This window comes from Panonychus citri, unplaced genomic scaffold, assembly GCF_014898815.1.
Source record: "Panonychus citri isolate SS breed McGregor unplaced genomic scaffold, ASM1489881v1 Contig00134, whole genome shotgun sequence".
Taxonomy (NCBI): Eukaryota; Metazoa; Arthropoda; class Arachnida; order Trombidiformes; family Tetranychidae; genus Panonychus; species Panonychus citri.
The window spans coordinates 2263744-2291149 of NW_026515539.1; the positions used below are offsets into that span (position 1 = coordinate 2263744).

At 29.8% G+C, this 27406-nt stretch overlaps 1 protein-coding gene across 1 annotated transcript; it reads left to right on the plus strand.

Moving 5' to 3' along the window:
* Positions 1–1256: 1256 nt before the first annotated feature.
* LOC128391520 (band 7 protein AGAP004871-like) lies at positions 1257–27143 on the plus strand. The gene is made up of 5 exons (XM_053351426.1): positions 1257–1583; positions 23550–23653; positions 23838–23993; positions 26001–26260; positions 26363–27143. Exons 1-5 carry the CDS (start codon positions 1367–1369, stop codon positions 26733–26735), a joined length of 1110 nt encoding a protein of 369 aa, XP_053207401.1. The 5' UTR covers positions 1257–1366; the 3' UTR covers positions 26736–27143.
* The last annotated feature ends 263 nt before the right edge of the window (positions 27144–27406 follow it).

Here is a 27406-nt window from a genome sequence, read left to right on the forward strand (position 1 = left end):
AAGTTATTCATTTATCGGGAAATTGGTTTCAATATATTCCCAACAATTTCATAAGATCCGGATTATCTACCCTTAAGGGATTACATTTCACAGGTAATCCAATGTTACGGATTCGTGAAGATTTAAGTATCTCCGGCTCATTTGAATCTCTTACCGAGTTGACCATAAGTTCAGGCAATCTATCAATAATTGCCTCACACGATTTTTTCGGATTCAAAGCGATAACTAAATTAACTTTAAGTCAAAATCATATAAGTAAAATATCACCAGGATCATTTCGTCCGCTAATCGGTTTGATTTACCTCGATTTAAGTTACAATGAGTTAAAAATTCTAACTGAAGAAAGTTTATCTGGTTTAATTCACCTGAAATTGTTCAATGTTACCCATAGTCATCAGTTTTTCGCGAAAACTAGTGGTTAGATCAGAAAACTAAATATATTTGTAGCCCTACAAAAACAAAGTCTCAAATTTAAAATAAAAAGCATAATTTTTGTTGACTGTCCTTAAAAGGCAAAATAAATGAAAAATGAACTCAAATGAAAAAGGTTAATTTTCTAATCAATGTAAAGTTTAATTGATATAACTCATCACGCACCTGAAAAGAATAGATTAAGAGCTTACGAGACTCAATAAAAAACTCATGAATAATCTGCCATCTATCGGATTGACTAAACCTTATTAGAACTCGGCTAATTGAGAACAAGGCGAGATTCACTGAGAAGGTGTGTAACATTTTCAATACTTTTGTCTTTTCAGTGGATTTTAAGCTTTTTTCATGATCCAAACAAGATCAACAAACAAAAACCCACTTTCTTTTCGGGTTTTAGCAACACCCATACAGTTCATATATGAGTGTACTCAACATCGTTCAACCAAGTAAACTTGCAATCAATAATTCCTTGGATGAATTCAAAATGAGAGCCATAGCAATAGATCCACGAATAATAGAATGGATGCTGGACAAGAGATGGCGACACTCGACAGATAAAAAAGAAATAAAAACGAAAAGAAATGAATATATTTTCTGTTTTCTGCTTCGGTCTAAATCTGTCTGTTGATAATCGAAAGAAAGGAAACTTTATCGTGAAGGTAATGCTTCTCATTTCTGTTCATTTTCATTAATTGGAAGATTCTAAGTTCGTGGATAAATTTAGTTCAACTCTCTGATTTTCTTTTGGATTGTGAAACGTTTTGTTTTCTCATTTTCTTCTGTGACAAAACTCAATTGGATAATATTGAACTCTTTAAGCGGAGGATTGTTTCCCATTCTTCCCTTAGACTTTTGAATGAAAAACGGTTATTCGTTGGACTAATAAATTGCTGATTTATGTTCGTTGCAGCTTTTTTACGTATAGTGGAAGGGAATGAGATCAAACAGTATTGGGAATAGTATGGAAGGTGTCGGAGGGTTACCACCACCACCACCGCAATCTCATATATCGGAATCAATGCATCAAACATCGGCACCACTTCGTCATGGAATGGGTCCATTGAACGCTTTAGGGGAATCGCATTCTTACAATTATCAGGATAAATCAGGAAATTTTCTTCAAGGTAAACGATTCATGGGCTTTGATTCAAGTAAGTTTTATTTAACAATTAACTGTTCTATTAGAAAAACAAACAATTAATCAAGAAAACAATTCATCAAATCTGATCGTTCAAAAGTCAATTCAGGTAAATTGTTGTAAAATTGTTGACACAGTATTTTATATAATTTCTGACTCAGGAAAAAGTTCACTCAAATAGATTTGAAATCCATGATGATAATGAAGATAAATTGATTGAGTTGATGTAGAAAATTTTCACCGCAACAATTAACTTGATTACTTTTAGCTATTCTATTGCATCTTGATGGAAAGTTATTTTTAGAATCTACAGTTTGATGTTTTCATTTAATTTCAAACCAATTTAAGTGAATAAAATATTAGCGATTGAACTTTAATTAATCAACTCAAATCAACTAATTAATTAAGATTGATTTCTAGTTCTAATAACAGGTAACCATAACCACGATTAACTTTAATTAAGAGTAAATATTCAAGTCTAGGATTTGCGAATCAAGTCAATCAGAATTTTTTTAATTCCTCTCTTTTTCCTGTTCAGTTTAATTCCCATTTCAAATTGACTGTTAATCATTAATTGTTTTCACTAAACCAATAAATCTTGGTTGATCCAGTTGATCGATTCAAGTTGATTGCTTATCAATCGTTATGTTTGATTTTTATAGTTATTAAATCCATCCAAGTCTCGAAATGATGATCATTGAGTTGTAACAGTTCATCTCTTTAAGATGTTCATAATAATCTGAAGATGAAGATGAAGATGAAGATGATCACATGTATCTCTAGTTAGATGAATTTCATGGTTCAAAATGATTTGGAAAAAAATTGACTTTCGAGATTGGAAATTAAAGGATAAAGGTGAAGATGATCAACTTTCATTGATGTGACAGAATGTTGTTGATCATCATCATCTTTTCTTCCTCTTCGTTCGGGTAATAATAAACCATCGATATTTCATTTTGAAAGAAAAAAAAGAAGAAAAAATGAATTCGAAAAAACTTATTTGTTATTGATTGGTGAACCAAATAAAAACGATGATGATGATTAGGAAGTGAGATGATGGCCCTATGGCTATAAGCTTTTCCAGGTTACAGTTTTGTCAGAAAATTACTAACTCCAAGTTGGAAACAGTGGGAATGCTGTGATTTTTTTCAGGTCAAATTGATTGTTGTTGTGAAAGAGGAAATGAAAGAAACATATAAAAGGAAGGAAAGAGAGAGAAGAAGAAAAAAGTTCTAAGTGAATAATGGTGATATTGATGATGCCGATGACGAAGGGGCAGTAAAAATTGTTCTTCTAAATTGACCACTTTTCTAACCATGGAAAAGCCCAAGTTACTCAGGATACTCTCTAATATCCTCTTCCATTCCTGCTCTCCCCATTCATTTCTCTCTCAGGGTGAGAAAGTGTTTGTGCTTAGTTTGCTGGAAAAAAATCGATAATCATCTGACTCTCTCAGAGTGAGAATACCTAGAAAAGATGATTGATAAAAACGCGAAGGTTTATTTTCAATCTAACTTTTCATCTCTTTTTCTTTTCTCTATTTTTTTCCTCTTCCTCTTCTCTCTTTCATCATCGTTACCATTCTTGGTCGTGATCATCATTTTCATCTTTCATCTTAATCACCAAAATAATATGAATGAGATTCTCTTCTTCGTTTAAATCAGATTCGAATATTTTGGTTAACGGAATTTTCGGAATTCATCTTTCTTCAATTCTCTCAATCTGAGTTCCATGTTTATCTCAACTAATAGTAATTTCCACTGACATAAACATTCTGTTTTCTCTCGATTTCTTTTCTCTCTCTGTTCTTACTTTCTTCTTTTTCGTTCTTTCGTTTTTGGTTCATGTGCAGAATCTCGAAGACTTGAGATAATATTTGAACATTTGAGAACAAAAGATGTATGAACTAGAATACAAAATGATCTTAAACATTCTTCATATGAAAGAGAAAAAAATTCTTGATTCTGTCAGATGATGATAATACTTCATTTTTTATATTTTCTTTTTCACTCCCAACACTGCAACACCCCACCACCACCACCGCTACCATCATCATCATCATCTTATCCTAATCTCTCCACCAGAAGATAAGTATCATGATACTAACGATCATTCATTGTATTATCATAACAATTTTCTGATTCTTTAGTTTTATTATTATTAAGAAAGAAAACAAAATCATGAAATTTCACCATCGAAATTATTTCAACATGATGGCAGGAATTTCACATTTTATCACATAGTGATATTCTCAGAATTATGTATGGGTGGGAAATTCGAGGGAGAAGAACGGAAAAGGGAAAAAGTTAACACCTTGGAGTCAGAAAAATTTCTCCAAATTCGAATAGACTTTTTTTCCTCTTTTACACCAAATCAATTTTCACTCCCACTGTTCAAGTGTTTGAACATGGAACAGAATTTGACAATTTATATCATCATAATTTCATCATCGCCAGATGAGTAAAATTTATAAGAGAGGATGAGAAATGAAGGTGATTGAAAAATAATATAAACCAGATACAGAGGAAATGTTGAGTTGGATGGAAAAGATTGGTGATTCATCTGAATAATCACAAGTCCAGAAACAGAATTTTTCACAAATGTGAGATATATTGAACTGAATTCTGTCAAACCTGAGTACATCTCTGAATTATTCTTGTACTTTTATGATAGATCAAGCAACCAATCGGTTGAAAAACAATATTTGCGATTATATTGAACAGAGACAAATATAACATTTTAGATGAGGAAAATCAAGAAAGAGATTTGATCATTTCCCCTGGAAGTTTTCCCTGTAAAAACAACAATAATTCTGGAAATCTCTTGGAAAATAAGGAAAACAAATGCACAGATTCTGTAATTCATGTTACCTCAAGGCAAAAGAATTGAGAGATTCTCTTTGTAAAGAAATTGTAGTTTTCTTATATCTGGAAGTTATCATGTAAAAAGTCAAAGAAAAACAAAGTTTAGTGACTTTGTGAGCAGTTCAAATGAAATCGCAGGAAATTTTAACGATATATTAATGAATATGAATTTTTTCCTATTATTTTATCATCTTACATTTAATTGTATTCATCTGGGAAAAAAAATCTCCTTGTATTTATCATGAACATGATGATATTTTATCATGAATAGTAATAATAATTTTAAGTTTTTTCTCTCCTCTTTTTCTCTCTCTTCCTCATTCATATAAATATCAGTGTGTTCAGGGATATTGAAAGATAACATGAACAAACTGAACTATACTTGAATCTTCATGAAGATAATTTGATGTAGGTTTCATCTTTGATTCTCGAGAGTAAATTGTTACTATTAGAGGAAACAAAAATTGGATATATTATGGAGGAGAAAGAGAGAGAAATGAAGATGATCATGAGGCATGGAAAGAAGCTAAAATAAAGGAAGTGGAAGATAACTGTTAAGTTTGATGATAATATTATCATCCTCATGTACATTTGATAATAATAATACTTAGTCTCATTAGTCTGTGAAACTATTCAATTAGTTGGGAAACACATTCAACTGTTAAATTGTGCACCATTTATCCTCAAGGTATATTCAACATTTACACTAAATAACAGTTATTATCATTGTAATTTGTATTCATTGTTGTTGATCAATAATCACGACCCAAGTGAGAGTGTCAATGTTGATCAGAGCTTTTTTTTATCTACATCTTATTCATTTCCATAGGTTTTCAAGTAACACTTAAGATTTACCAATATTTTCATTGGTATCATGATGATACTCAGCACATGTGAATTGTTATCTTACTTTTTCAGGGTAAATATGAATTTCTTTGCCTGGTTCTGGATTTTTTCAAAGAAACTTTTATTCACCTGAGATGTGAATTTAGTTTTTTCACTTACGAAAGATTCATTTTAGAAAATTGTGAATTTTTTTCTTTACCATTTTCTGTGTTCTTTTCTGTGTTCCCATTGATAACTCTTAAGCTTCAGGGCGATTCCATATTCACATTTGATTCTAGCATTTGGATCATAAAATGTTGATGAAGAAAAAAAAACATCTACTCTATTATTTACATTGTATTCCCACATGAATTAGTGTTACATTAGGTTGAGCATGATGAATATTCCATATTTGAGAGATTCCATTTTTTCTGATTTCTATGATTTTCTGAAAGCCACAATGTGACACATTTTTGTGGCTAACATGATGTTGATGATGATGAAGGATATTCATTTGTTTCATCATATTGGAATCATACATTATCAATGGAAGGCATAACTACCCTTCAATAGGCTGTCACCTTTATTGAGATCATTCAGCTTGTCAGAATTTTATCCTTCAACCTTAGGAATCTGTTGGAAAAGTGTTATCGTCAACTTTGATTATGAAAATAAGTCAACAGCTAAATGAATGATTGAAAAGGTTATCAGTTAATGAGAACGAGATTTTTTCCCTTCATTCATATCGATTCCCGATTTGATTAAACTTCATTTTCCATGGTGCCTGAGTGTCAATGTTTTCTCATGATAAAAATGTCGAGCTCATTATTTCATCAAATGTAAAATGGTTGATTTTTGTGCTCTTTCAGATTAATTACCTGAGCCTTTAGTTTCTCCGCCATTATTATGATATTATTATTACTCAAAATGAACAAGATAGAATGAACTTTTTTCTTCTTCTTTTTCTTCATCATCAAATTTTCTGTTAATCTTTCGGTGATTTATTTAACATTCTCATTAGCTAATGTAATAAGAGATTACTCCGAATTCATTTTGTGAATAATTATCTTTTGCATTGGATATTGGGATTTATCATCATGTTGATCAACTGAGTGAAATCTGCTCACAGGGTATTCTTAGTATTCAATGAGAGTCTCATAACATCAGAATTATATTAAATTGTAATGATAATCTGATAGTAATGAAAAAAAAGGTAAAATACTAGAAATTTAATCTCAAGTTATTATTCAGTTGAATTGAATTTGATGAAGAAAAAAACAAGCTGAATGTTTTATCATGACTCATGTATATATTAATACATGAATTTACACCAGGATTGAATTGAGTTGGTATCTATTGAATATTACTTATCATGATGAAGATGATTATTTGTTCATATGAGTTGATTATCATACGATAGTTATCATGAAAATTTATTTACATTTGACATTGAACATAATAAATGTTGTTGATCTGATGATATTACACCAATAGTATAAATTGAATATCAATTTGAGTAGTTCAATTATCTCGTCACCATCAACTATCATTGATAGATTTTTATATGTATAAATTATTCTGAATCAAGTTAGGAAATTATCAATCCTCTGAACAATTGAGTAAAAAACTTTTGTAGTTGCTACATGATTGTTAACCCAATGTCATGATAAGTTTGACAGGGACAAGATTTCAAAGTAAATCTATTTCCCTTTTAATGTATAGTAGCTAGAAAAATAATTTGCGACTGAATTTAAATATTTCATCTGAAAGGAGAAGCAGAAAAAAAAAGTTTCCTCAATTGAATCATCATGAAAATTGAGAGAAGATTCTCAAAGACAGAGATAAAAAAATAGCAAATGATTCCCCTGATTTCGTCTCATGATAATGTTACAATAACCAAATGAAAAGGTTGAAATGAATTGATTGAGTTTTATTGTGTCATTGGTGATTGAAGTGGGGTGGGTTTGCTTAACAAAGAGATTCCCATGAAAGGTTTCAGAATTGATTTCACATGAGAAATGATATTCAACCTTGAACATTCAGAACTTTCTCCTCCCCTCATAATATCATAATATTTTTACCCTTTTTGGAAATTGAGTTATCTCTTACAAATGATCCAACAATACAATCAAATTTAATTGTCAATTTAAAGTCAACAATTGAAATTGTAGATAAACTTTTATTTTTTTTCTATTAATATTGATCAGCTGATGGAAAACCATTTTTTTCCTTCTTACCAATCACATTAAAAGAAACACCAAAATACAACATCAACATAAGAAGATGAAAAGATAATAATAAGTTTGAGCAAGAAAAGAGTTCAATATACCTGAATTTTCATGATACAAACCATGGAATAGAATGAGAATTTCTGGTGAGAAGAAAATTTTTCTTTCTTTTTTTTCTTCAAATAGTAAAAAGCTTTTTCTCTCTTCTTTCACCTTCTCTCTACATTGTGATTTATCTTCTTTTCCTTTGTTTTTTTCTTCTTCTTCATGATTATCCTGAACATGATGAATCCAAAGAAGAAAGAATAGATTCTCACATTTCTTTTTTTCTCTCCAGGTAAATCCCAAGCCATTTAACATAAAGAATCTTTTTCTGGCTCTTAACTTGAGTTCTATTCAATTCTACCATTTTCTTGTATTCTCATAATCATCATCCTTATCATCTTCATCTTCTCCTCCTTCGTCATCATCATCATCTTCAAGTGAGACCCATTAACCTGACTAACTGAAGAGAATGGAACATTTTCTTTTCTTCTTCTTCTTCGCTCTCGCATCTTCATTTCTCCTCAGAGTCTTAAGAACAGGTTAGACTATTGAATGTCTTTTGTCATCCACAGCATCTGTATAATCAGTATTATGATGAAGATGATAAACAACAACACCAACATTATAGCATGAAAATATATCATAAACATGGAAATAGTTAATAACAGAAATTTAAGTTTCGTCTTCGTCAATTATTTAGTTCAACTAATAAAATAGCAAACAAATAAAGATGAGAACATTTTCCTCGTCAGAATATTCAGCATTCACTGTTTTCCATTCCATTCATATCTATTATTATGATAATATCTAACACTTTCTCTCTCACCTTTCTCTTATTATCATTATATTATCATCATTTTTTTTGGATGGAAATCAATGATGAGAGAAAATGAAATATTCATCTTCTATTTAACCAGCATTCATAAACAAGAATCGAGTTCAGATCATTATCTTTATTAGTTTTTGCGTCTTTAACATCTAATGAAAGTTCAATAATACTCATGGTAATCATTTGGAACTCAAAATTAATCAGATTTTCTGGTTTTAGTTTTATTTTTACTTCTGTTCACATTAGCATAACTGATGAAATTGAATTCAAATGATTGATTAATTTGAAACTCTTTCCTTTACTTGAAACCAGAATGTTTTTAATCAACAGCTTCCAGAATACATGGAAAATAATCTTCAATTTCAAACAGAATGTTATTAATTCAAATACGAAGCTTGAAACTCTAATGAGAAAAGATCTTTTTTTCTAGTAGAAATTCTTATTATACTAAAATGATAATAATCTCTGTTAAGTTCTGAACATTTAGTTCATGGGTTGTCAAAGAATTAAATATTAACGAAAAATGTATTTTTATTCGTAATTCAGAAAATTCGTATTACATGTATAATAATAGAAACGATAACAATAACAAATGGCAACGAAATTTTCATCTGATTCTAAATTCTAAAGAGAACTTTTTTATTTCTCTGTAATAAGAATTTTAAAATGAAAAAATTTATCATTCGAAGTGAAAAAAAATTCCAAATTCAAATCTGATAAGTTACTTGATAGAATACTAGTAATGTAAACCATGTATATATTGAAGTTCGTTGGTTGATCCATCATATTGAACTCATTTTCTGTAGAACTCTGAATCTTATCATGATATCGATCAGAGAAAATTTTCTGCAAAAATGTTCTATGCTTTTAATCTGAATACTTCTAAAGAAAAGGACAAAGTTCTCTGATTTAACACGTTTAATATGAAAAAAAAATCGAAACAAAAGATTGCACTTATCGGGAATTTTGTCCAGTTACTTGAGGGAATTTAAGAAGAAAGAAAAGAAGCTTAATTTCTTCCAATGAAAAGAAATATTTTTCCCAACCTTCTTTTCCTTCATATTATCAGAATTAACATTACGAATTATATAATGAACGAAATGCAGAGAAAACCTCACACAGGGAATGGATGAAATAATAATCAGAATGAGAATCAGAATTAGAGGTTTTCTCTTTTTCATCAAACTAATACAAGTATAATAAAAGTAACTCCTGAAGACTGAATCACTCGGCGGATATAAGGCTTTATTCAAACCGGAACCAGGGAAAGATCTGATAACCTCAGTCAATTGTAACAATTTTTACCTTTTTCTTGTGTATTGATAATAATGATCATAGTAATCATAATGAGTATGAAATTATGGCTTATATCATTATCATGGTTCTGAATTGTACAATAAACTTCTGAGAACTGGGGAAAGAATTATTTTTTTCTCTCCTCTTGCCATGGGAAAAAAAGAAAACGAGGATTTCCTTTTTTTGGTGGTAAAATTTTTTTCTCACATGATGAATTTACTTTTCTATCTTTTATTTCATTTTTTCCGTAATCAACTTCCATGATAATCATACATATAATTCTGGACATAAAAAGGAGAAAAATAAATATGAAAATGTCATGGAATCAGAGTTACCAGGTCATGTCAAGTATTGGAAGTGAATATAAAGATGATGAAAGGAAGGGAAGGAAAATGTTACCAATAGTTTTCTGAACTGGAGTCATGATGAATCTATTTTCTGCTTTTTTTTGTTCGACATGCAAATTCAAGATTTATTCACAGTAAGAATCAGTTCAGTTGAACTTTTGGTAATCATGATAAATATAAGAAAGTTCATCTTGGATCTTTGATTTATCCACACCAATCATGATGTGATATCATGATGGTTACATCAAAAGGTAACCCAAAACTAGAGGTTGATGTTTTTCTTTGTGTTAGTTGTCTCATAATCAAATGATGTCAAACTTTTCTGACCATTTTTGGTCTTCTTGCTGACCAGTGACCAATTTATTTGATTGATCAGTTTAAAAGATGGCAGCCACTTGACAGAAAATAATAGTGGCTAAGAGAAAGAATAAAAAAATATGAGAGAAAGATAGGGTGAAAAAGAATTTCCAACCTTATCATCATTATCATCTTGAAACATTCTTCGTTTATTTGGGAAATAGAAGACGAAAAGGTCGAATAATTCATCCTCATCATCTTGCTCATCATTTTCTGTCAACTCGACGGTTGAAATCTATTCGAAAGCCAAGAACCAAGAGTATCCAGAGAGAGAGAAAGTGAGAGAGGTTTGTTTTTCTTGTCATCCTTTTATCATCTTCATCTTTCTTTCTTAGTCTCTTTCTCGCCACTTTAATCTTTATCTTCATCATCTTCTATCCACATAAAGCTCTTATTTCAAGTTTGGTAACCTGACAATCACTTTCCATGTTACTGTATTATATCAATGGTTCATGGTGGTGGATGAATCAGGGCGGAGGGTTGAGTAGGGTGGATAGTTTTTTTTACTAAAAGTAAATATTATATGTACAATTGTTATGTGATAATAATTTTATGATGAACAAGACAAACTATTTTTTGACAGTTAAGCCTCAAAGGGATAAGGATGTTAAATGTGATGACGATAATCATCCACATCTTCATCACTTTCTCTTGTTATCTTGAGGTTTTTACGCTGTAAGTGTGTTGATAATTCATTGTGAGAATATATATCACAACTCATGCTACTTATTTACTTGTTTATCATGAAAATGTCTCTCTGAACATGAAAGTTTCACCTTTCAAACAATAACATCATGTTAGTCTAACAACTATCATGACGATTGCCTTACAAATTGATCAAATATCTTGACTCGCAAGACTTTTATCTTGTTCAATATAATCATCATTATCTTTGTTATTTACATGAAGCATTTCCTTTAGAATATCATTTTACCCTGAAAGATATTTCACAATAAAGGAAACATTGGATTCGTTTTTCTTTTCATTTACCTTTCATCTCATTCCATGATAGCTTCAGGTCTTTTGAGAGATCTATTTGAACATTGGTTTATGGTCAAAGTCGAGAAAAGGTAATACAACACCTTTTCGAACTTCTGTCGGGAATCATTAGTATGAACTTTAATTTAATAGATGAACTAATATGTTTCATGAAAGCGAGAGAAATTTAATCATCATCTTCAGAACTTTCAGTTTGATATCACTAAAGATAAGCTGAAGCTTCCTAGTCGATATAATAAAATTCTGTTAATAACAATACCAATTCCGTTTTGAGATTAAATCACCAAGGTAACCAAAATATTCAGAATATGGTGTAATATTATATTCCCCCATTGAAACCATGGTACATGAGAAAACTCATCTTCACAACAGAATATGAATAAATTACCCATCATTATCTTCAATGAACATTGAAAGTAATATATTTGTTTTGATTTCAACAATCATAATGGTGAAAAGAATAAACAAAAAATCAAATTTAACAAAAATTCTGATTTTCTTATTCTTTTGAATTTTATTTTTCATAAGTTTGTATGAAAGAGAAGGAAGAAAAATTATTCCATGAATATAAAAGATGAAAAAGAGAAAACGAAATCATAAAGCACTTGAAAGAGAGAGAGAGAGATGTCTGTATTTGTTTCGGCCATTTTATTACTCAGCAACGAGAAGAAATGAAAAATTCCAATATGATCTTATTCAGAACTATTAATGTTCCGAGTTAACAAATGTTCATATCCATCATTCTGATGCTAATGATGATAAGAAAAGCTCAACATCCTTTTTGCATAATCAAAATAATGGGTGAAAGTTATAAAACAAAATCTTCACCTTCCCACTTCCTCCACCCATTTTTCCTCCTTCATCATCTATAGTCCATCTTTATCATCATCGTCTTCATCTTTCTCCACCTCAATATCATCACTCAAAATAATCAGAATAATAAACAATGCAAACAGATAGAAAGAAAAAAAACATTTCGATGAGTCTGAGCAGCCTAAGGAACTACATCTCAATTTGCCATGATGATGATGAGAGTAAAAGATGAAGATGAAAAACCATCATCAGTCTTGATCATCATCACTGAGATTACAGAATTTTCTTCTTCTTTTTCTTCTTAATCAATGTGTTTACTTTGTTAAATTACATTAACCTTTGTTTTCTATCGAAGGTTTGAAAATGAATCAGATCATGAAACTTTTTTTAAACTCGAGCAAACTCACAAAGTCGAGAGAAAGATTCTTGATTCTCATTCGGGGGAAAGTCACTGAATTTACCATGAAAGTTTCTCTGTTCAATGAAATTCAGTGTGATCTTTATCACTATCACCGTGAAAGAAAAACGGACACATTAACCTTTGACCTGGATATTCACAAGGTGAATTTATTATTAACTCAGGAAATATCAAAAACTGAACATGAAATGTTTACCCATCAAAAAAAAACAGTTATAAGTGTGAATTACATTGAAAATTGTGTTGATCATCTTGATGATCAGTCAAAGGCAATGGCGGATATTTTATAATCATAATAATAGGAATCAACGAGAAAAAAATGTAACTTGATTGATGATAATTTTCATGGCTCATAGGGTTATGTGTATGTCACTTGATCAATATTATTATTATATTATCATGATAATAATACTTGTTCAATGATATTATTCAGTGTTTCAATGTTTCTCTTAGGCCTGAGACTTTGAAATAGAATAGGGAAAAAAATATTCCGCCAAAATGGTTGATAAGTTTGAATTGAGTTCCTCGGTGTAACATGCTGGATGTTGGTTCTTTCTTTATCGTCGAAAAGTTCAGGGAGGCAAATTCTCCTCTCGTAAACTTTCATCAGGGCGAACATGGAAAAGAGAATGAAAAAAAAATTCCTAACTGAACATGAATTCCCTGAACGAGAATCAAGCTCATTAGTATCGATCCTGTGCTATTTTTACACATCCCCTGAATCATGATGATAATGGTGATGATTATGTGTTATTATTTTTTCATATTTCATTAGCAATTGTTTATTATATCATCAATTATTATATAATACTATCAATACTAATATCTTGTTACATTGTTTTAAATATTTATCATGACAATGATCAGAATTATCATCAACTTTTTCAATATGAATAATCAATAAAAATCATGTTTCTACATTCAAGCTTGATTGTTTCTCATGTTTCTTGTGATTCAGTTCAATTGTTTCTCCTTCTTTCCTCTCAATTGAATATTTATTTCTTTCTCTGAACTTTACTGAACCTCATTAATCTTCAGGATGAATTCAATTGGATCTCTTTCAAATCCGATAATCTTAATTGAAGAAATTAACTCTCATTAGATTTATTTATATGTAAGCCTTGATGATAATGGTGATGGTGATGTTGAAGATTCACCAAAAAGGTGTGAGCATGATAATATCACAGAAAAAGGTTAAAGACAAAGATAAATTCATGATGATGATAAAAGGATGGATACAATAGATGAATATTGTTTGGGCGTGGATAATATTGTTGTCCACAATTTTACTTAATGGTGCTTTTCCCCTGATCTATCATCATGATCATCGTTATCATGATGATGATTGTTAATCATTTAGAGACTGAGTAATAATATACAAGGATAACAGTGAAAATATATTATATCAAATGATGAAAAATAAAAGGTTTCTTTAGTTTTTTGGTGAGCCTTTGATTTATTGTTTTATTACTGTTCAAGTTGTGTTACTGGTTGGTTAAAATCAGAGGAAGATGAGAGAGTAAGAGAGGGAAGGAGAGAGTAAGATTGCTGAATCTGATTGTGATCCAGAATTTTGGGTGACTCTATCATGACATGAAAAACTGTTCATGGTTCACGAAAGAAGAAGAAGATGAAGATGATGATGATGATGAGAAAGAAATGCGAGAAAAATAAGAGAAAACGTTTATCTCTCGATTTTCTCCCGCCCTCATGATTCTCAGAACTTTTCAAGCTTCTGTTTTGCGAAATATTCTGAAAAAAAAAGATATTCCATCATTTGCAAAAAGTTTCTCTTCCATTTCATGATGATGATGATGATGATGATACTTAGATACACCATGAAGGAAGGATAATGACTGGTAAAGAATTGATCTTAAATGTTATCCTAATCATAATCATCAACAAATCATGTGTAAATTTTCAAACTAAAAAATGAACCAATAAGTTCATCACCATCATTTCATGATAACAGGGATGTGTCAACCCTCCTGCACCCACTTTCCACTTTCTGTTTCTCTTTCTTTTCTCATCTTTATCGATTTTTCCACCTTCAATTGTAAAAAGAAACTATTTTGTTATTTTCATCTTTTCAGTCTTATTTTGGTTCTCTCATCTTCCATTACATCCCAAGTCTTTATACTCCTTCCTTATCATGCTCACCATCAGAACTTTCACCCACCCCTCCTCCTTCTTTATCTTCATCTTCCTTTTTTCTCTCATCATCATCATCATCATCATTTTATTTCTCTTTGTTTCGCCTTTTTCTTGTCTTTATTTTTCTTCTTTAAATGTTACAATAAAAAATTTCGAACTTGAAGATAACTTTGTTTATCATCATTCTCATCATCATCTTAGCTTCTTAGCCTCTATCATCATGATCATTCCTCTTTCTCTGTTTATTATCCATCATCACTTCCTCCTTCTCATCTTCCTCCTCTTTTCTTTGAATAAAATGGCTAAAAAGTTTGTTCGCTATTCAGAAAAATCTGAAAGCATACTTATCATTATTAACCATGAATTCTTATCAATCAGAATCAGAATCATCTCTCCTTCATGGAGAACCCAAAGTTTTCTCATGAATCTCTAGCTGAGAAAAAAAATTGTTAACTTATGAATTCTGAGATTTTGATCAGAAAAAAAAGTTTGTTTTCCTTTCACCATCATGATGATATTTTTTGTTCATTCTCCTACATATAAATACATTTACCTCCCTGACACACTTTCATCATCATATCCTCATCTTCATGATAATACATGAGGAAAAAAACAGCATCAAAAATAAGATGTACCCTGAATCAAGTTAACCATGAAAATGAACAAGGAAAACCTTGGAACCTCTGACAATTTCATCTAAACTGTTTTCAATTAACAACATGGAACAATTTTGATTACAATATAATCAACTGCCATCATCATTAATTGATTGACTATTGATTATCAACCGATCAACACTAACAATCTAACAACAATATAAAAGATAATTAATCGTTCATTACCGATTAATTAATCTAAAACTCAATCTGAGGGCAAAGCAAAAATTGGTTAAACAATTTAACCTCATCAAGTTACAAATAACAATCAGTTAGTTAGTTAATTGTCAATTAATTATCACTTCACTATTATCATGATGATGACAACAATTTAGCTGAGTAAATATTAATAGTATTCAACTAGTATTAAATATAATTTATTCATCTCTATGATTAGAGAATTGAATTGAATATTAACCAGGAAAGAAAATTTTCATTCTAAATTCAGGAAAAGGGAGAAAAATGAAAATTTCTGGTTTTCCATGATGATGAAATTGAACAATATTCTCATAATGGTTACAATTAATTTGAATTTGATTGTTATCTTGTCAACAGAATGAATTGGAATTAAATTTAATTCAGTTGCAATATTAACTTTTAACGTGATTTTTTTTGTCATCTAACGATCAACAAAAAAAAACTAAGTTTTCTTAATTGTCATCGATTCTGGTGATTTAATTTCATCTTGGTTGTTAATCACAATATCAACAAGATGATTCTGAAATTTAATTATGAATACATGGTGTTCAAATTGTGAGAATTGTTTATCCTTTTTGTCAACAATTTATTTCAATTCAATTCTGACAATCAAATGATTTGTACTATTCCATGATTATTATTTGATCAGTTTCTCAAGACTCTTGAAAGATCCTCAACTATTCATTCATCATCTTGTCATCCTTATCATCTTAGTAGATAATTTATCCTCTTTTGTTTTTTCTATTCTCTCATCATCCTTATCTTCATCAAATTATTTTTTCGACTTAATGTAATGTTTGTATTCTGTGACCAGAACAATATGATAATCTTACTCAGGTTTATCTTTTTCATCATCATCATATTAATAGTTATACAAAATATCTCAAATTTCAGAAGGAAAAAAAAACAATGAGAGAGTATCATCATCATCAGATGATGAGAATGAGAATGAGAATGGAGAAGATGAGAAGTTTTTTCTCGTTCTCTTATTTTTTCTTCTTCTTCTTCTTTGATCATTTCGAGTAATTTTTTTTTCTCTTCTCTTTCGTTTCTCGTTCGAATTCACTAGTTTTTTTCCCTCTTTTTCTTTCATTTTTCTTCCTTTTCTGTTTCTGAGTCTTATCATGTCAACTATATCTTAATAACAGGAAAAAGTTTTCGAAGGAAAAATGATAAAGAATATTATTATTTCTCTTTCTTTTTCTCTTTCCTTCTCTTCATAATCATCATCATCATCAACTAACAAAGTCTCAGATGATATCAACTTTACTTTTAGCTTTTAGCTTAACTCTCTCACTCACTCCCTCCCTTTTGTTGTCATCATGATGATTATGATAATGGTGATAATAGTAATTTCTGTGATGATAAAGATGAAAACTCTTATATTATCATTTTTCTCTTTCTTTTTCACTCTGTTTTCTTATTCTTTTTCCTTAGTTGACCAATCGGTCTCTTCTGTCGAGTCAGTGTAAATAAATAGGTTATTATGGGTTCAATGATTGATCCAATTAGATTTACTTAGTGAACCAGAGGGGGGAATGAGTATGATGATGATAATATTGATGATGACGAAAGTGAGCATGATGATTATCATTCAGTGAGGCAAACAAATTTAGGCTTTTATTTGGCCACAAAAGTCAACATAATCACTGTAAACCGATATTAAGCTAAAGCTGAAACTTCATCTTAATCTTTATCTTTTGTTTTCATTGATAATGACACCGGTGAGCTTCAGGGTGGTGGTGGTGGTGTTGAAGATGGAGATTTAATTGAACTGGTTAAGCTATTAACAGGAAGAAAAACAATAAACTGTATTTATCATCATAATAATGATGACAGTTAATAGTTATTTCTTAATGCGTCTTAACCATCTTTCATCATCATCATCTTCTCTCATCTTCATCCCTTCATCATCATTAACAGTAATTCACACACTTAAAGACATCATATTAATACACACTAATCTTTTTAAGAAGATAAAGATGATCAGGATGATATTGATCATTCAATCAAATTGTTTAATGAGTTAATCAGTTGAGTCTAATTTCCGTCTAATCAAAATCTCATCCGATCTCAAATTCAGATTCAGATTAAGTTCTGAGCCTCTTTTTTTCATATCTGTAGCTTGAAATAATTGCTTTCGCTTCAGTGATGATGATGACGACGATGATGAAGATGAAGATGATGAGGTGATGATGAGAATGAGGTGGGGTTGATGTGAAAAATGAGAAGTTTTGACAAAGAGGAAAAAAAATGTCATCAAAGTTAATATTATTAACTTAATAGTAACTTGAAGGCAAAGTGGTGACAATGATGAAGAAAAAGAAAGTAACTTTAATTAGAAAAAAATTTTACTCTGTTAATTACAATCAAGTTAATTTAATAATCATTGTAGTTTCTTATGGCTTATGGTTAGTCTTCAATTAATGATCAACTAATTTTCAGTTGCATTTCATGTTTGCCTAATTTTTTTTTCTTGCTTCTTCATCATCATTATGATGATGACAAATTACAGTTGACTTGTGCTGATGAAGAAGATACCAGATGATAAACCAGGATGATGATGGAGGTAAAATGTCAAGACTTTAAGTCACGATATGTTGACATGAAAATGTTCATTCTAAGTAACATTTACCTTAGATTTTTGCATCTTTCATTTGATTTTATCACTGATTCTCTTTAAGCATTTACCTGTTCCCATTTATCTCACTTAAATCATTACCGTCAGAATTTTGACTCAGTTTAATTTAATTTGGAAGAAAAATTATCTCTCATTTCTATTTCTCTTTCATTTACATTCATAATTAAATATTGATTAGAAAAGTTTTTTCTCCTTCAACATTGTCACTTTTTGTCACCATAATCAACTTGAGTTACTTTCCATCAACATCATCAGTTGATTCTCAATTTAATACTGAGTTTCATTTCATATCCGAAATTGACTTGATAAGCTAAGCAAAAAATAGCTCATGCAAATACTTACGATATACTTTACCTTTAAATCAGAACTTTTTTTTATCGTTCTAACTCAATCAAGTTAAGCGATCTTTTTATCACATAATCAATGGGACGATAATGGTGATATTGAAGAGGATTCCAGGGAAAATAGAGTTGACAAAGTTTTCTGATGAAATCCCAATTGGAATCGAAAGTGAAACTTGATATAACATTTTAAATGTTTTAAAATTTCAAGTTTTCTTCATTCTCAGAATCCTTGTTAACGTAGATCTATTTAAATACCTGAATCAGCAAGAAAACAGATGATTATAAAATCCCCTGAAATCCCTGATACTGAATCATCACCTTCATGAGTAAAATAAATAAACCATAGACTGTAATCATGACTGTATATTCATTGATTGGTTTCAATTTAAATCCAATAATAGATAGTTAATATTACAATTAACATTACTCATACTCACTATGGCTTAGAATTCAAGATTAGGGATGAAATTTAATCAAAGAATCGGAAAAATAATCAAGATGATTACATGAGTTTTTCAAATGGATCATAATGAGTTGATAGTGAAAAAGATTAGGATCAGTGATTCACCTTAAATTCAAGTATCATGTTCCCTGTTAACTTTACCATGATAATCAACGTGGAAAATTGGAAAATTTAAATTGGAAATCATTTTTCTCTCTTTCATCCAACATCAACAATGAAAACCACTGGTTCCAAGTATTCAGTTAATGGTCCACCTGAGTATCTGCTATTGATCAAGTTCAATAAGGTGAAGTTATTATAATATCAGATAAATGGTAATTTCTTGGCTTGTGTCTATTACTTTCAACATACAATCATGATAATCATGAGTCTGATAATGTTATTAACAAGGAAATAAGAGATTTAATGGAGTATCATCGTCAATCCTTATCCTTATTCTCATCATCATCATCATTATCTTCATTGATTATTTTTTATCTTCTCTATCATCATCGGAATGAGCCTCAGAGATGAACATGAACATTACATGTATTGATGAAGGGAAAAAAATGTTACACTTCAGGATTCTTAATGAGTGTCACTTATTCCAAGAGAGATTAGTTTCAAACAGGAATAACCATTTCAACCTTTACCTTCATCATGATGATGATGATCATCATCATGATTATCAGAGTCTTGAGATATTTTCTGATTGGCTATCAAATTAATGTCCTCAATGTCGCCATATTGACTCTGGTTCATTATTGATAACATGAAGTGATAAGAATAAGGGAAAAGTGTCACAAAAAAAACTAAAGATTCCTAATGATTCTGAGTATTATCATGATAAATATCAAATTTTTCAGTATCAACATTTTTAGAGGAACTTTTTTCAACTAGAAACTTTGTTTCTTCATTCAGTAAATGAAGTAATTAATGTTCAATATCTTGATGATCAAAAGTTAATCTTGATTGATTTATATAAATCTTATTTACTTGCTCATCTAATCTGATAATAAATTTTGCACCTAATCAACTGGACATTAGATAATCTCCTTTTTTCATATTAGTTGTAACAATGTATTAACTTGATTGTTATCAGTTGATTGTCATTCGCAAGTTCTAAGATGATAATCAAAAGTTACGATTCGATGGCAAAAACAAATTTTCCTCTTCCATCATTAATAATTGCTTGATAATTATGATACATTAATCACTTTTTTGGGACTCACCAATAAAGTAGATTAATCATCTCCTTATCAAAAATGTTTCCTAGTGATTTTAAGTGATTAACTGAATTGTTGCAATCACAATTCAAGTCAATCAAGAAACAATTTAATGATAATATTGAGAAAAAAATAATATAAACACAATTGTGTTTGAAGATTGATTGATTTACAAAGTAATGTCATTCAAATTGATCAAGTAACATCATTAAAATCAACGGGAATGATTAAATTGGTTTAATTTGTTGACCTTTCGACTATAAGTATAAATGAACAAGCAACAATTAAATTGATTGGACACAATTTAGTGATTAATTTAGTTTTTGTTGGTTGATTAGAAGACAACAAAGTTCAAGACTCGTTGGATTCACTTTGAATTGATTACTTTTTCTGGTTTCCTGACTGATTAACTGATTAATTGTTGGAATCTCATTTAAGTTCACAGTGTTAATTACCTTTAACAGCTACAGAAAACACAATTAACTTTTACTTTGATTTCAAAATTACAATTTACTAATCAACTGAAAAGTAAATTAATTTTAATCTTAAAAATGTTTGATACAAACAATTTGATCAAATCAATTGATTGACAGATGAACAAATTAGTTTAAGCTTTTTGTATCCACTCAATTTGATTGTAACTATTGGTAATCAACAATTCAAACTTTCAAATTGATTAGTGTCAATTATCAGGTTTCCATCGTCAAGTTAATTGATAATATTGATAAAATGTCAGGACAATTGACTAAAGAATCAGAAACCCAATGATGATCAATTTGAATTTGATTGGTATTAATATTAATGTGAACCATTAACGTTAATTGTTACCGTTAATAATAGAAATCAAGACATTTATATGTAGATTTATTTATCATTTACTGATCATAATTAGTGATTTCAATTGTTTTGTTTATATTAAACTATTTCCGTAAATTGTTGGTAAGATAATTATTACAAATTAACTGTAAATTTGTTGCCAACAATTTGATTATGATAAATGATTTTGATTAATAATGATTATCATGTTTTTCCTGAATAAAAATCTGAAACAAATAATGATTTACAATATAAGGTCAGCATTTTTTGGGAGTGAAAATTTAACTGATTAAAGTTAAATATTAATAACAATTATCTAATGATGAAAAGTTATCTAGATTAAATTAACAATTAGAATGATAAATTTTTCATCTTTCTTTCATCATCATCAATTTCAATGATTCACTAACAGCAAATTTCATTGTTCTTTGTCATGGTTCAGCTAATTATCATGATGATTATTATTATTATTTCTCATGTTTTGTTGTTGGCATGAAAAAAAAGTTCTGATTCTAGATTCAGATAATAACGATAATGATGATGATGAATGAGATAATTCATTTGTATTATCTAATTTTGAATAGTAATTGTTATTACCATGTAATTATCATCAATTTGTGAATTTCAATTTTTCCTTCCATAGAAATGGAAAACAATAACAATGAGATAAGGTCACTTTCTTTCTGAATGTTATCGAGTTAATCTGATAATGATCATGTTCATGCTTCATGGGTCAAATCGATATTCACTTTTTTTCCTGGAAACGAAGAGAAAAAAAAACTTCTCACCTTTAGAACGTATTTTTTGCCTTGTTCGAAACAAATTTCGAACTCTAATTTTGACACTAATAGTAGTTCTCTCTCAGTGTCCCTCCCATTCATGATAATGATGAATGTGACAACAAAAAATGTAGATTGAAATTGATTGATTAGATTTCATCGAATTGAATGAAATTTGAACAAAGTACAAAAAACGTGAGAGATGAAATTGAATTGCTAAAAGGGAATTGATTATGATAACATTGAATTTACTTTGAAAACTAATAGAACTTTTTTTCCATCGAACTTACTCTTTAGAAAGTTTTCTTCTTTTCTTTCGGATTTTCGAACAAAAAAATTTCAAATTCTCCATTTGTGTTACTTTTTCTTTCTTTCTTTTTCTTTCTTCATTATTTTATCCTGAATTTCTGAGGTAATAAAAAACTATCTGTTCAAAAGTGTTCATTCAATTGGTTCATTCAAATGAATATTGAATCACGATTATTATTATGATGACGATGATTATCATTTGGATGACCAATGTCCGCATGGATACACTTCTTATAATGATAATTTTTAAAAATACTGAACAGTATTGATAATGTCTACTGATCAGGAAGGGAAAGGAATAAAAATAAAATGGTAACTCGATGAGAAAAAAAGTTCTTAATTTAGATAACCTTTTAAATTGAGTATAACAAGCAATTGAATGATTATGAACAACTTTCATCTTATCATCAAGAATCATCATGCTTTTCATCCCTTATCCTCCATGTCACCATGAAGATAAGTCTCCTTCATCCTCATCTTTAGATTTGTTTCCTAAGTAATTCAATTATCAGGTTATTCGGGTTTTCCTAATATCAGAAAATATCATGGAAATAGAAACCTCAGAATAAGATGAATTCAGTGGTTGGAATATCTTGGTAAGAAAAGAATCATGAAATGATATTATCGGTGTAAATTCATTTTATTGCTCTTTTGTAGATCGATAAATATCATGGATTATCCGTTCCAATTGGAATTAAATTATCAACCAGTTTCGAATCATTTCTTAATCCTTTCTTAGATAAATTTTCTTCTTCTTAACAATCATTTAAATTGGAGTTTAACTAATCCACTGATTAGCATTTCAATTGACAATTTGTTCAACTTGATCTTTAAAAAGGCTCAATGTATTAACTAAAACAATTTAATCTAAATTGTCATTAGATTACAACCAATTTGATTAACTAATTTCATTTCAAAATCTAGAGTTGATTTCGTTCACAAATCATTTAAGTTTTCCCATGTCCACTTGAGCTTTAACATTGTTCAACTTATTGTCACATTAATTGTGATTTAGTTTAATTGTCCATCACAATTTAACTTTTCTTTCAACTCAATTAGGTTGATTTGATGACCAAATTGAAAGAATAAATTGTTCAGAATCAAATCAATAAAGAGAAGGAAAGAAAAATAGTAAAAATCATTTTCCATTGATTCATAAAGAAAACTTTCCAACTTGTGATCATTGTAACAATTAAGTTGATTGCAACTCGATTACCATAATTATATTAACATTCACAATTTAATCTTTTAGTTTCGTGATATGCTAATCAATGATTGAATTTTTCTCTTCTTCCATTGGTCAATATAAAGATCGATTGATTCAATTGTTTGTTTTGTTTTCGTTTTTTAATTTTCGCAATTAGTACTAATCTTAATTTTCTCATTTCAACAGCAAATGTTATCGAGGATCCAGCTTATTGTGCTTATTCACTCAAACTCATCTCTGTGATACTTATAATTACAAGTTTACCATTTTCCTTATTCTTCTGCATTAAGGTAAAGTATAAGCACTTTGGTCATTCCTAGTAAGAGATATCATTGTCCATTCACTTGAAGACAATATTGATTTACTTTTATTGTATTTACACACATGATTTAATATCTTTAATAATCTATCTCATTAATCCAATATTTCTGTTTTTATTGTCTTTCTCTCTCTCTCTCTCATTCACTTTTTTAGGTTGTCCAAGAATATGAAAGAGCAGTTATTTTCCGGTTAGGTCGTTTGGTAACCGGTGGTGCTCGAGGACCTGGTATTTTCTTCATCATTCCTTGTATTGATACTTATTCTAAGGTTGACCTAAGGACAGTTTCATTTGATGTTCCTCCTCAAGAGGTATTATTATCATCAATCTCATCTTCTTTCTCTCTTTCTCTCTTCCTAACATCTTACATATCCTCAATATCATCATCTTCTAACATAGTCATCATCATCATCATTGTCATTGTCATCCTTATCCTCGTCCTCATTATTATTATTATATCTTTTCTTATTTCTGCTTTTTTCCTTTTCTAACTTGTAACTACAATTTCATATCATATATTACATGTGAAAAGGAGTAGAGAGCAAGTTGGGGGAAAAAGTATAAAATAAAAGCTTTATACGGTTGAGGAAACGGAAAACTACCATCTTCTAGTATATAATTGAGGAAGGGAAGACAAACGTTGAAGAAATAAGGATGGACACCATGAAGGAGAAAGGAGAAGATGAAGATGACAAGAGAAAGAGATCAATAAACATCCATGAGTATTCATCTGAAAAAAAGTAAAAAGATGTAAGAGAGAGAGAGACCATAGTAAAAGAGGGAGAAGGAGAAACAAGGAAAACCTTTACTATTATTTATTATTACTTTTCATCATCATTATTATTACGATAATACATACACACACATATATATATATGTACATGTAGACTGATGAGTTACTTACTCCTTTTCCGTTTTTAGTAAAAATGTTGGGAGTAAAGGTAACGGTAAACGAGAGAGAGAAACGATAATAATCATTGTGGGTTGTCTTGGATCGTATTCACTGAGAGATAATCATTGAAGGATAAATATAAGAGATCAGTTTGATAACAAGAGAAATGTAACAAATCATTGGTAAAATCCCTTACAATCAACTTTACCTTTTCTTCATCTTCCTCCTTCTTCATCTTCATCTCCATCATCATTATCATCATTCTATTTCTTCTCATTTTCTTCTTGACCATTGATATAAAATGTTTATATTGAACCAACATTAGAAAATAGTAATACATGTAGAGTATATTTTTCATGATCGAAAAGCTTTTCCTTGATTTGATGGATCCTTTTAACCGTCTCACTCTCTCACTGTTATTACAACTTGACCATTAACTTGACCGTATCAAATGTATAAACATTTCATTTTAGCCTTTAAATTGCTCCCCATCTCTCTCTCTCTTACCTGATTGTTGTAATAATAACGATGATGATAATGATGATAGGAAAAGCTTTACAAGGTTCACTTGATTAGGGATAAACATCACCCCAAAACTGATTATTCCGTTTTCTTGATTACAATCTAATTAACTCAACCAGAAATCATTGTTTCTTTTCGTCCTCATCCTTTTTCTTATTGTTATTGTTTCTTTCCTACTTATTATTAGTATTATATTGTTATTATTATAACATTGGTTATAATCAACTGAGTAAGCAAAACAATTTATTGATTAACATTTTGATTGATTGATTGAATGTAACCAACTTGTTTGTAATAACATACAAACATATGATAATACTGATGATTATGATAAATCAATGGTGATAATGAGCAAAAGTTATCCAAGTTTAACAAATTAATTAAATGAAAACAGGAAGAAACAAAACACAACAATTAATTATTATCAGAACCACAACAATTTAATTCAAATCAGGTTAAAATGTTTTCCTTTTTCATTGTCAACATGATATTTACTTTGCAACCTTAATGATAATCATCTCATTGTTTTCTCCTTGTTGTGAATTATAATTAGTTGATTGTTTATCTGATAATTATTATGTTACTTCATTCCCTGTGTTCATTGTCTGATTTACATTAAATATAATTAAACAACAAAGTTGATTGTTGTTGTTTCTCTAATTTGTTATTCACTTTATAGTTATCAATGTGTATTCATGATTATCATGAATGCTTTTATTATTATTTCATTAATTCAATAGACTTTGTGAATATAATTGAATTACATGATTATTTACTTGTCTATTTGATTTTTATTTGTTTCAATCATTGACAATTGATCAAATTGAAAAGATAATTGAAATCAATTGAATTGGTGATTAATTAGCGTTTTCTCTGATTTTTTTTGTTCCTTCTCTCTGATTAGATTTTATCAAAAGATTCTGTAACTGTGGCTGTCGATGCTGTTGTTTATTTCCGGATCAGCAATGCGATCGCCTCAGTTTCCAATGTTGAAGATTACGCGAGATCAACACGACTTTTGGCCGCAACAACGCTGAGAAATGTTCTGGGTACTAAAAATTTATCAGAAATTTTATCCGAACGAGAATCAATTAGTCACATGATACAATCGAGTTTGGATGAAGCAACTGATTCATGGGGAGTTAAAGTGGAAAGAGTTGAAATGTAATTATTGATCTGATTTCGAAAAAAAAAATATCCAATCGAATTTCAATTTCGATTCAATTTGAGATTTTAAAATGGAATTTTCTCTTTTTTCTTAAACAGTAAGGATGTTCGTTTACCTGTTCAACTGCAACGTGCTATGGCCGCTGAGGCTGAAGCTGCACGAGAAGCTCGTGCCAAAGTGATTGCTGCTGAAGGTGAACAACGAGCATCTCGAGCATTAAAAGAAGCTGCTGAAGTAATTGCCGATTCTCCTGCAGCATTACAATTGCGATATCTGCAAACTCTTAATTCAATAGCAGCGGAAAAAAATTCAACCATCGTTTTCCCCGTTCCTATGGAGCTGTTCAGAGGGTTCGTGGTTGACACCGATCATAAGCATAGTTCCCATCGGCATCATTCCAATCAGGAGACAATTGATTTTGGTTCAAACGATGATGAGATTCTTGAAGGACGAGGATTGGAAAGTGAATGACAACTAAGGTTGGCCTCGAATAGATTAAATCATCGTCATAATCAATCAACTAATCAACCAGAATTCAATATGGGTCATGCATTAAGAAGATTCTCTCTGGCCCTTCCGATTTTTCAACCTCGTCGACTTGTACCAACAACATTTTCGACTAAACTAAACAATTAATATACACAAATCGCCATCAATCAATTAATTTTAAGAAAATCATCTTAATCAAAACGCATTTACAAAAAGAAAATCATTTCTATTACAATTACCAAGACTCTTCTCGTTGATTGTTTGATCGATTAACATTCCCCCCAAAGGTTAATGGTGGACAATTGATTTTTTTGTTGTCACTGTTGTTTGTTTGATCTTAAGTGATAATTAATCACAGGGCCAATAATAAATTGATTCCAATTATGTAAATATTTATTACCGTTTATTGCAAGAATGAAAAATCTTTGCGATTTCAATCAAGTTTTTTTTTCTGTTTTTAAATCACAATTTACAGTTATAACAACAGAATCATGTCCATAATTATAAATTAACGAAAAAAAAATCTTCCGAGGCCAACAAATAATTCACAAAAAAAGAATGACAAGAAAACTTAATCCAGTTTGGGGAGAAATCTCAAAATTAATTGCAATCAATGAGATTGATCATCAACTACATTGAGATCTTCGTATGAT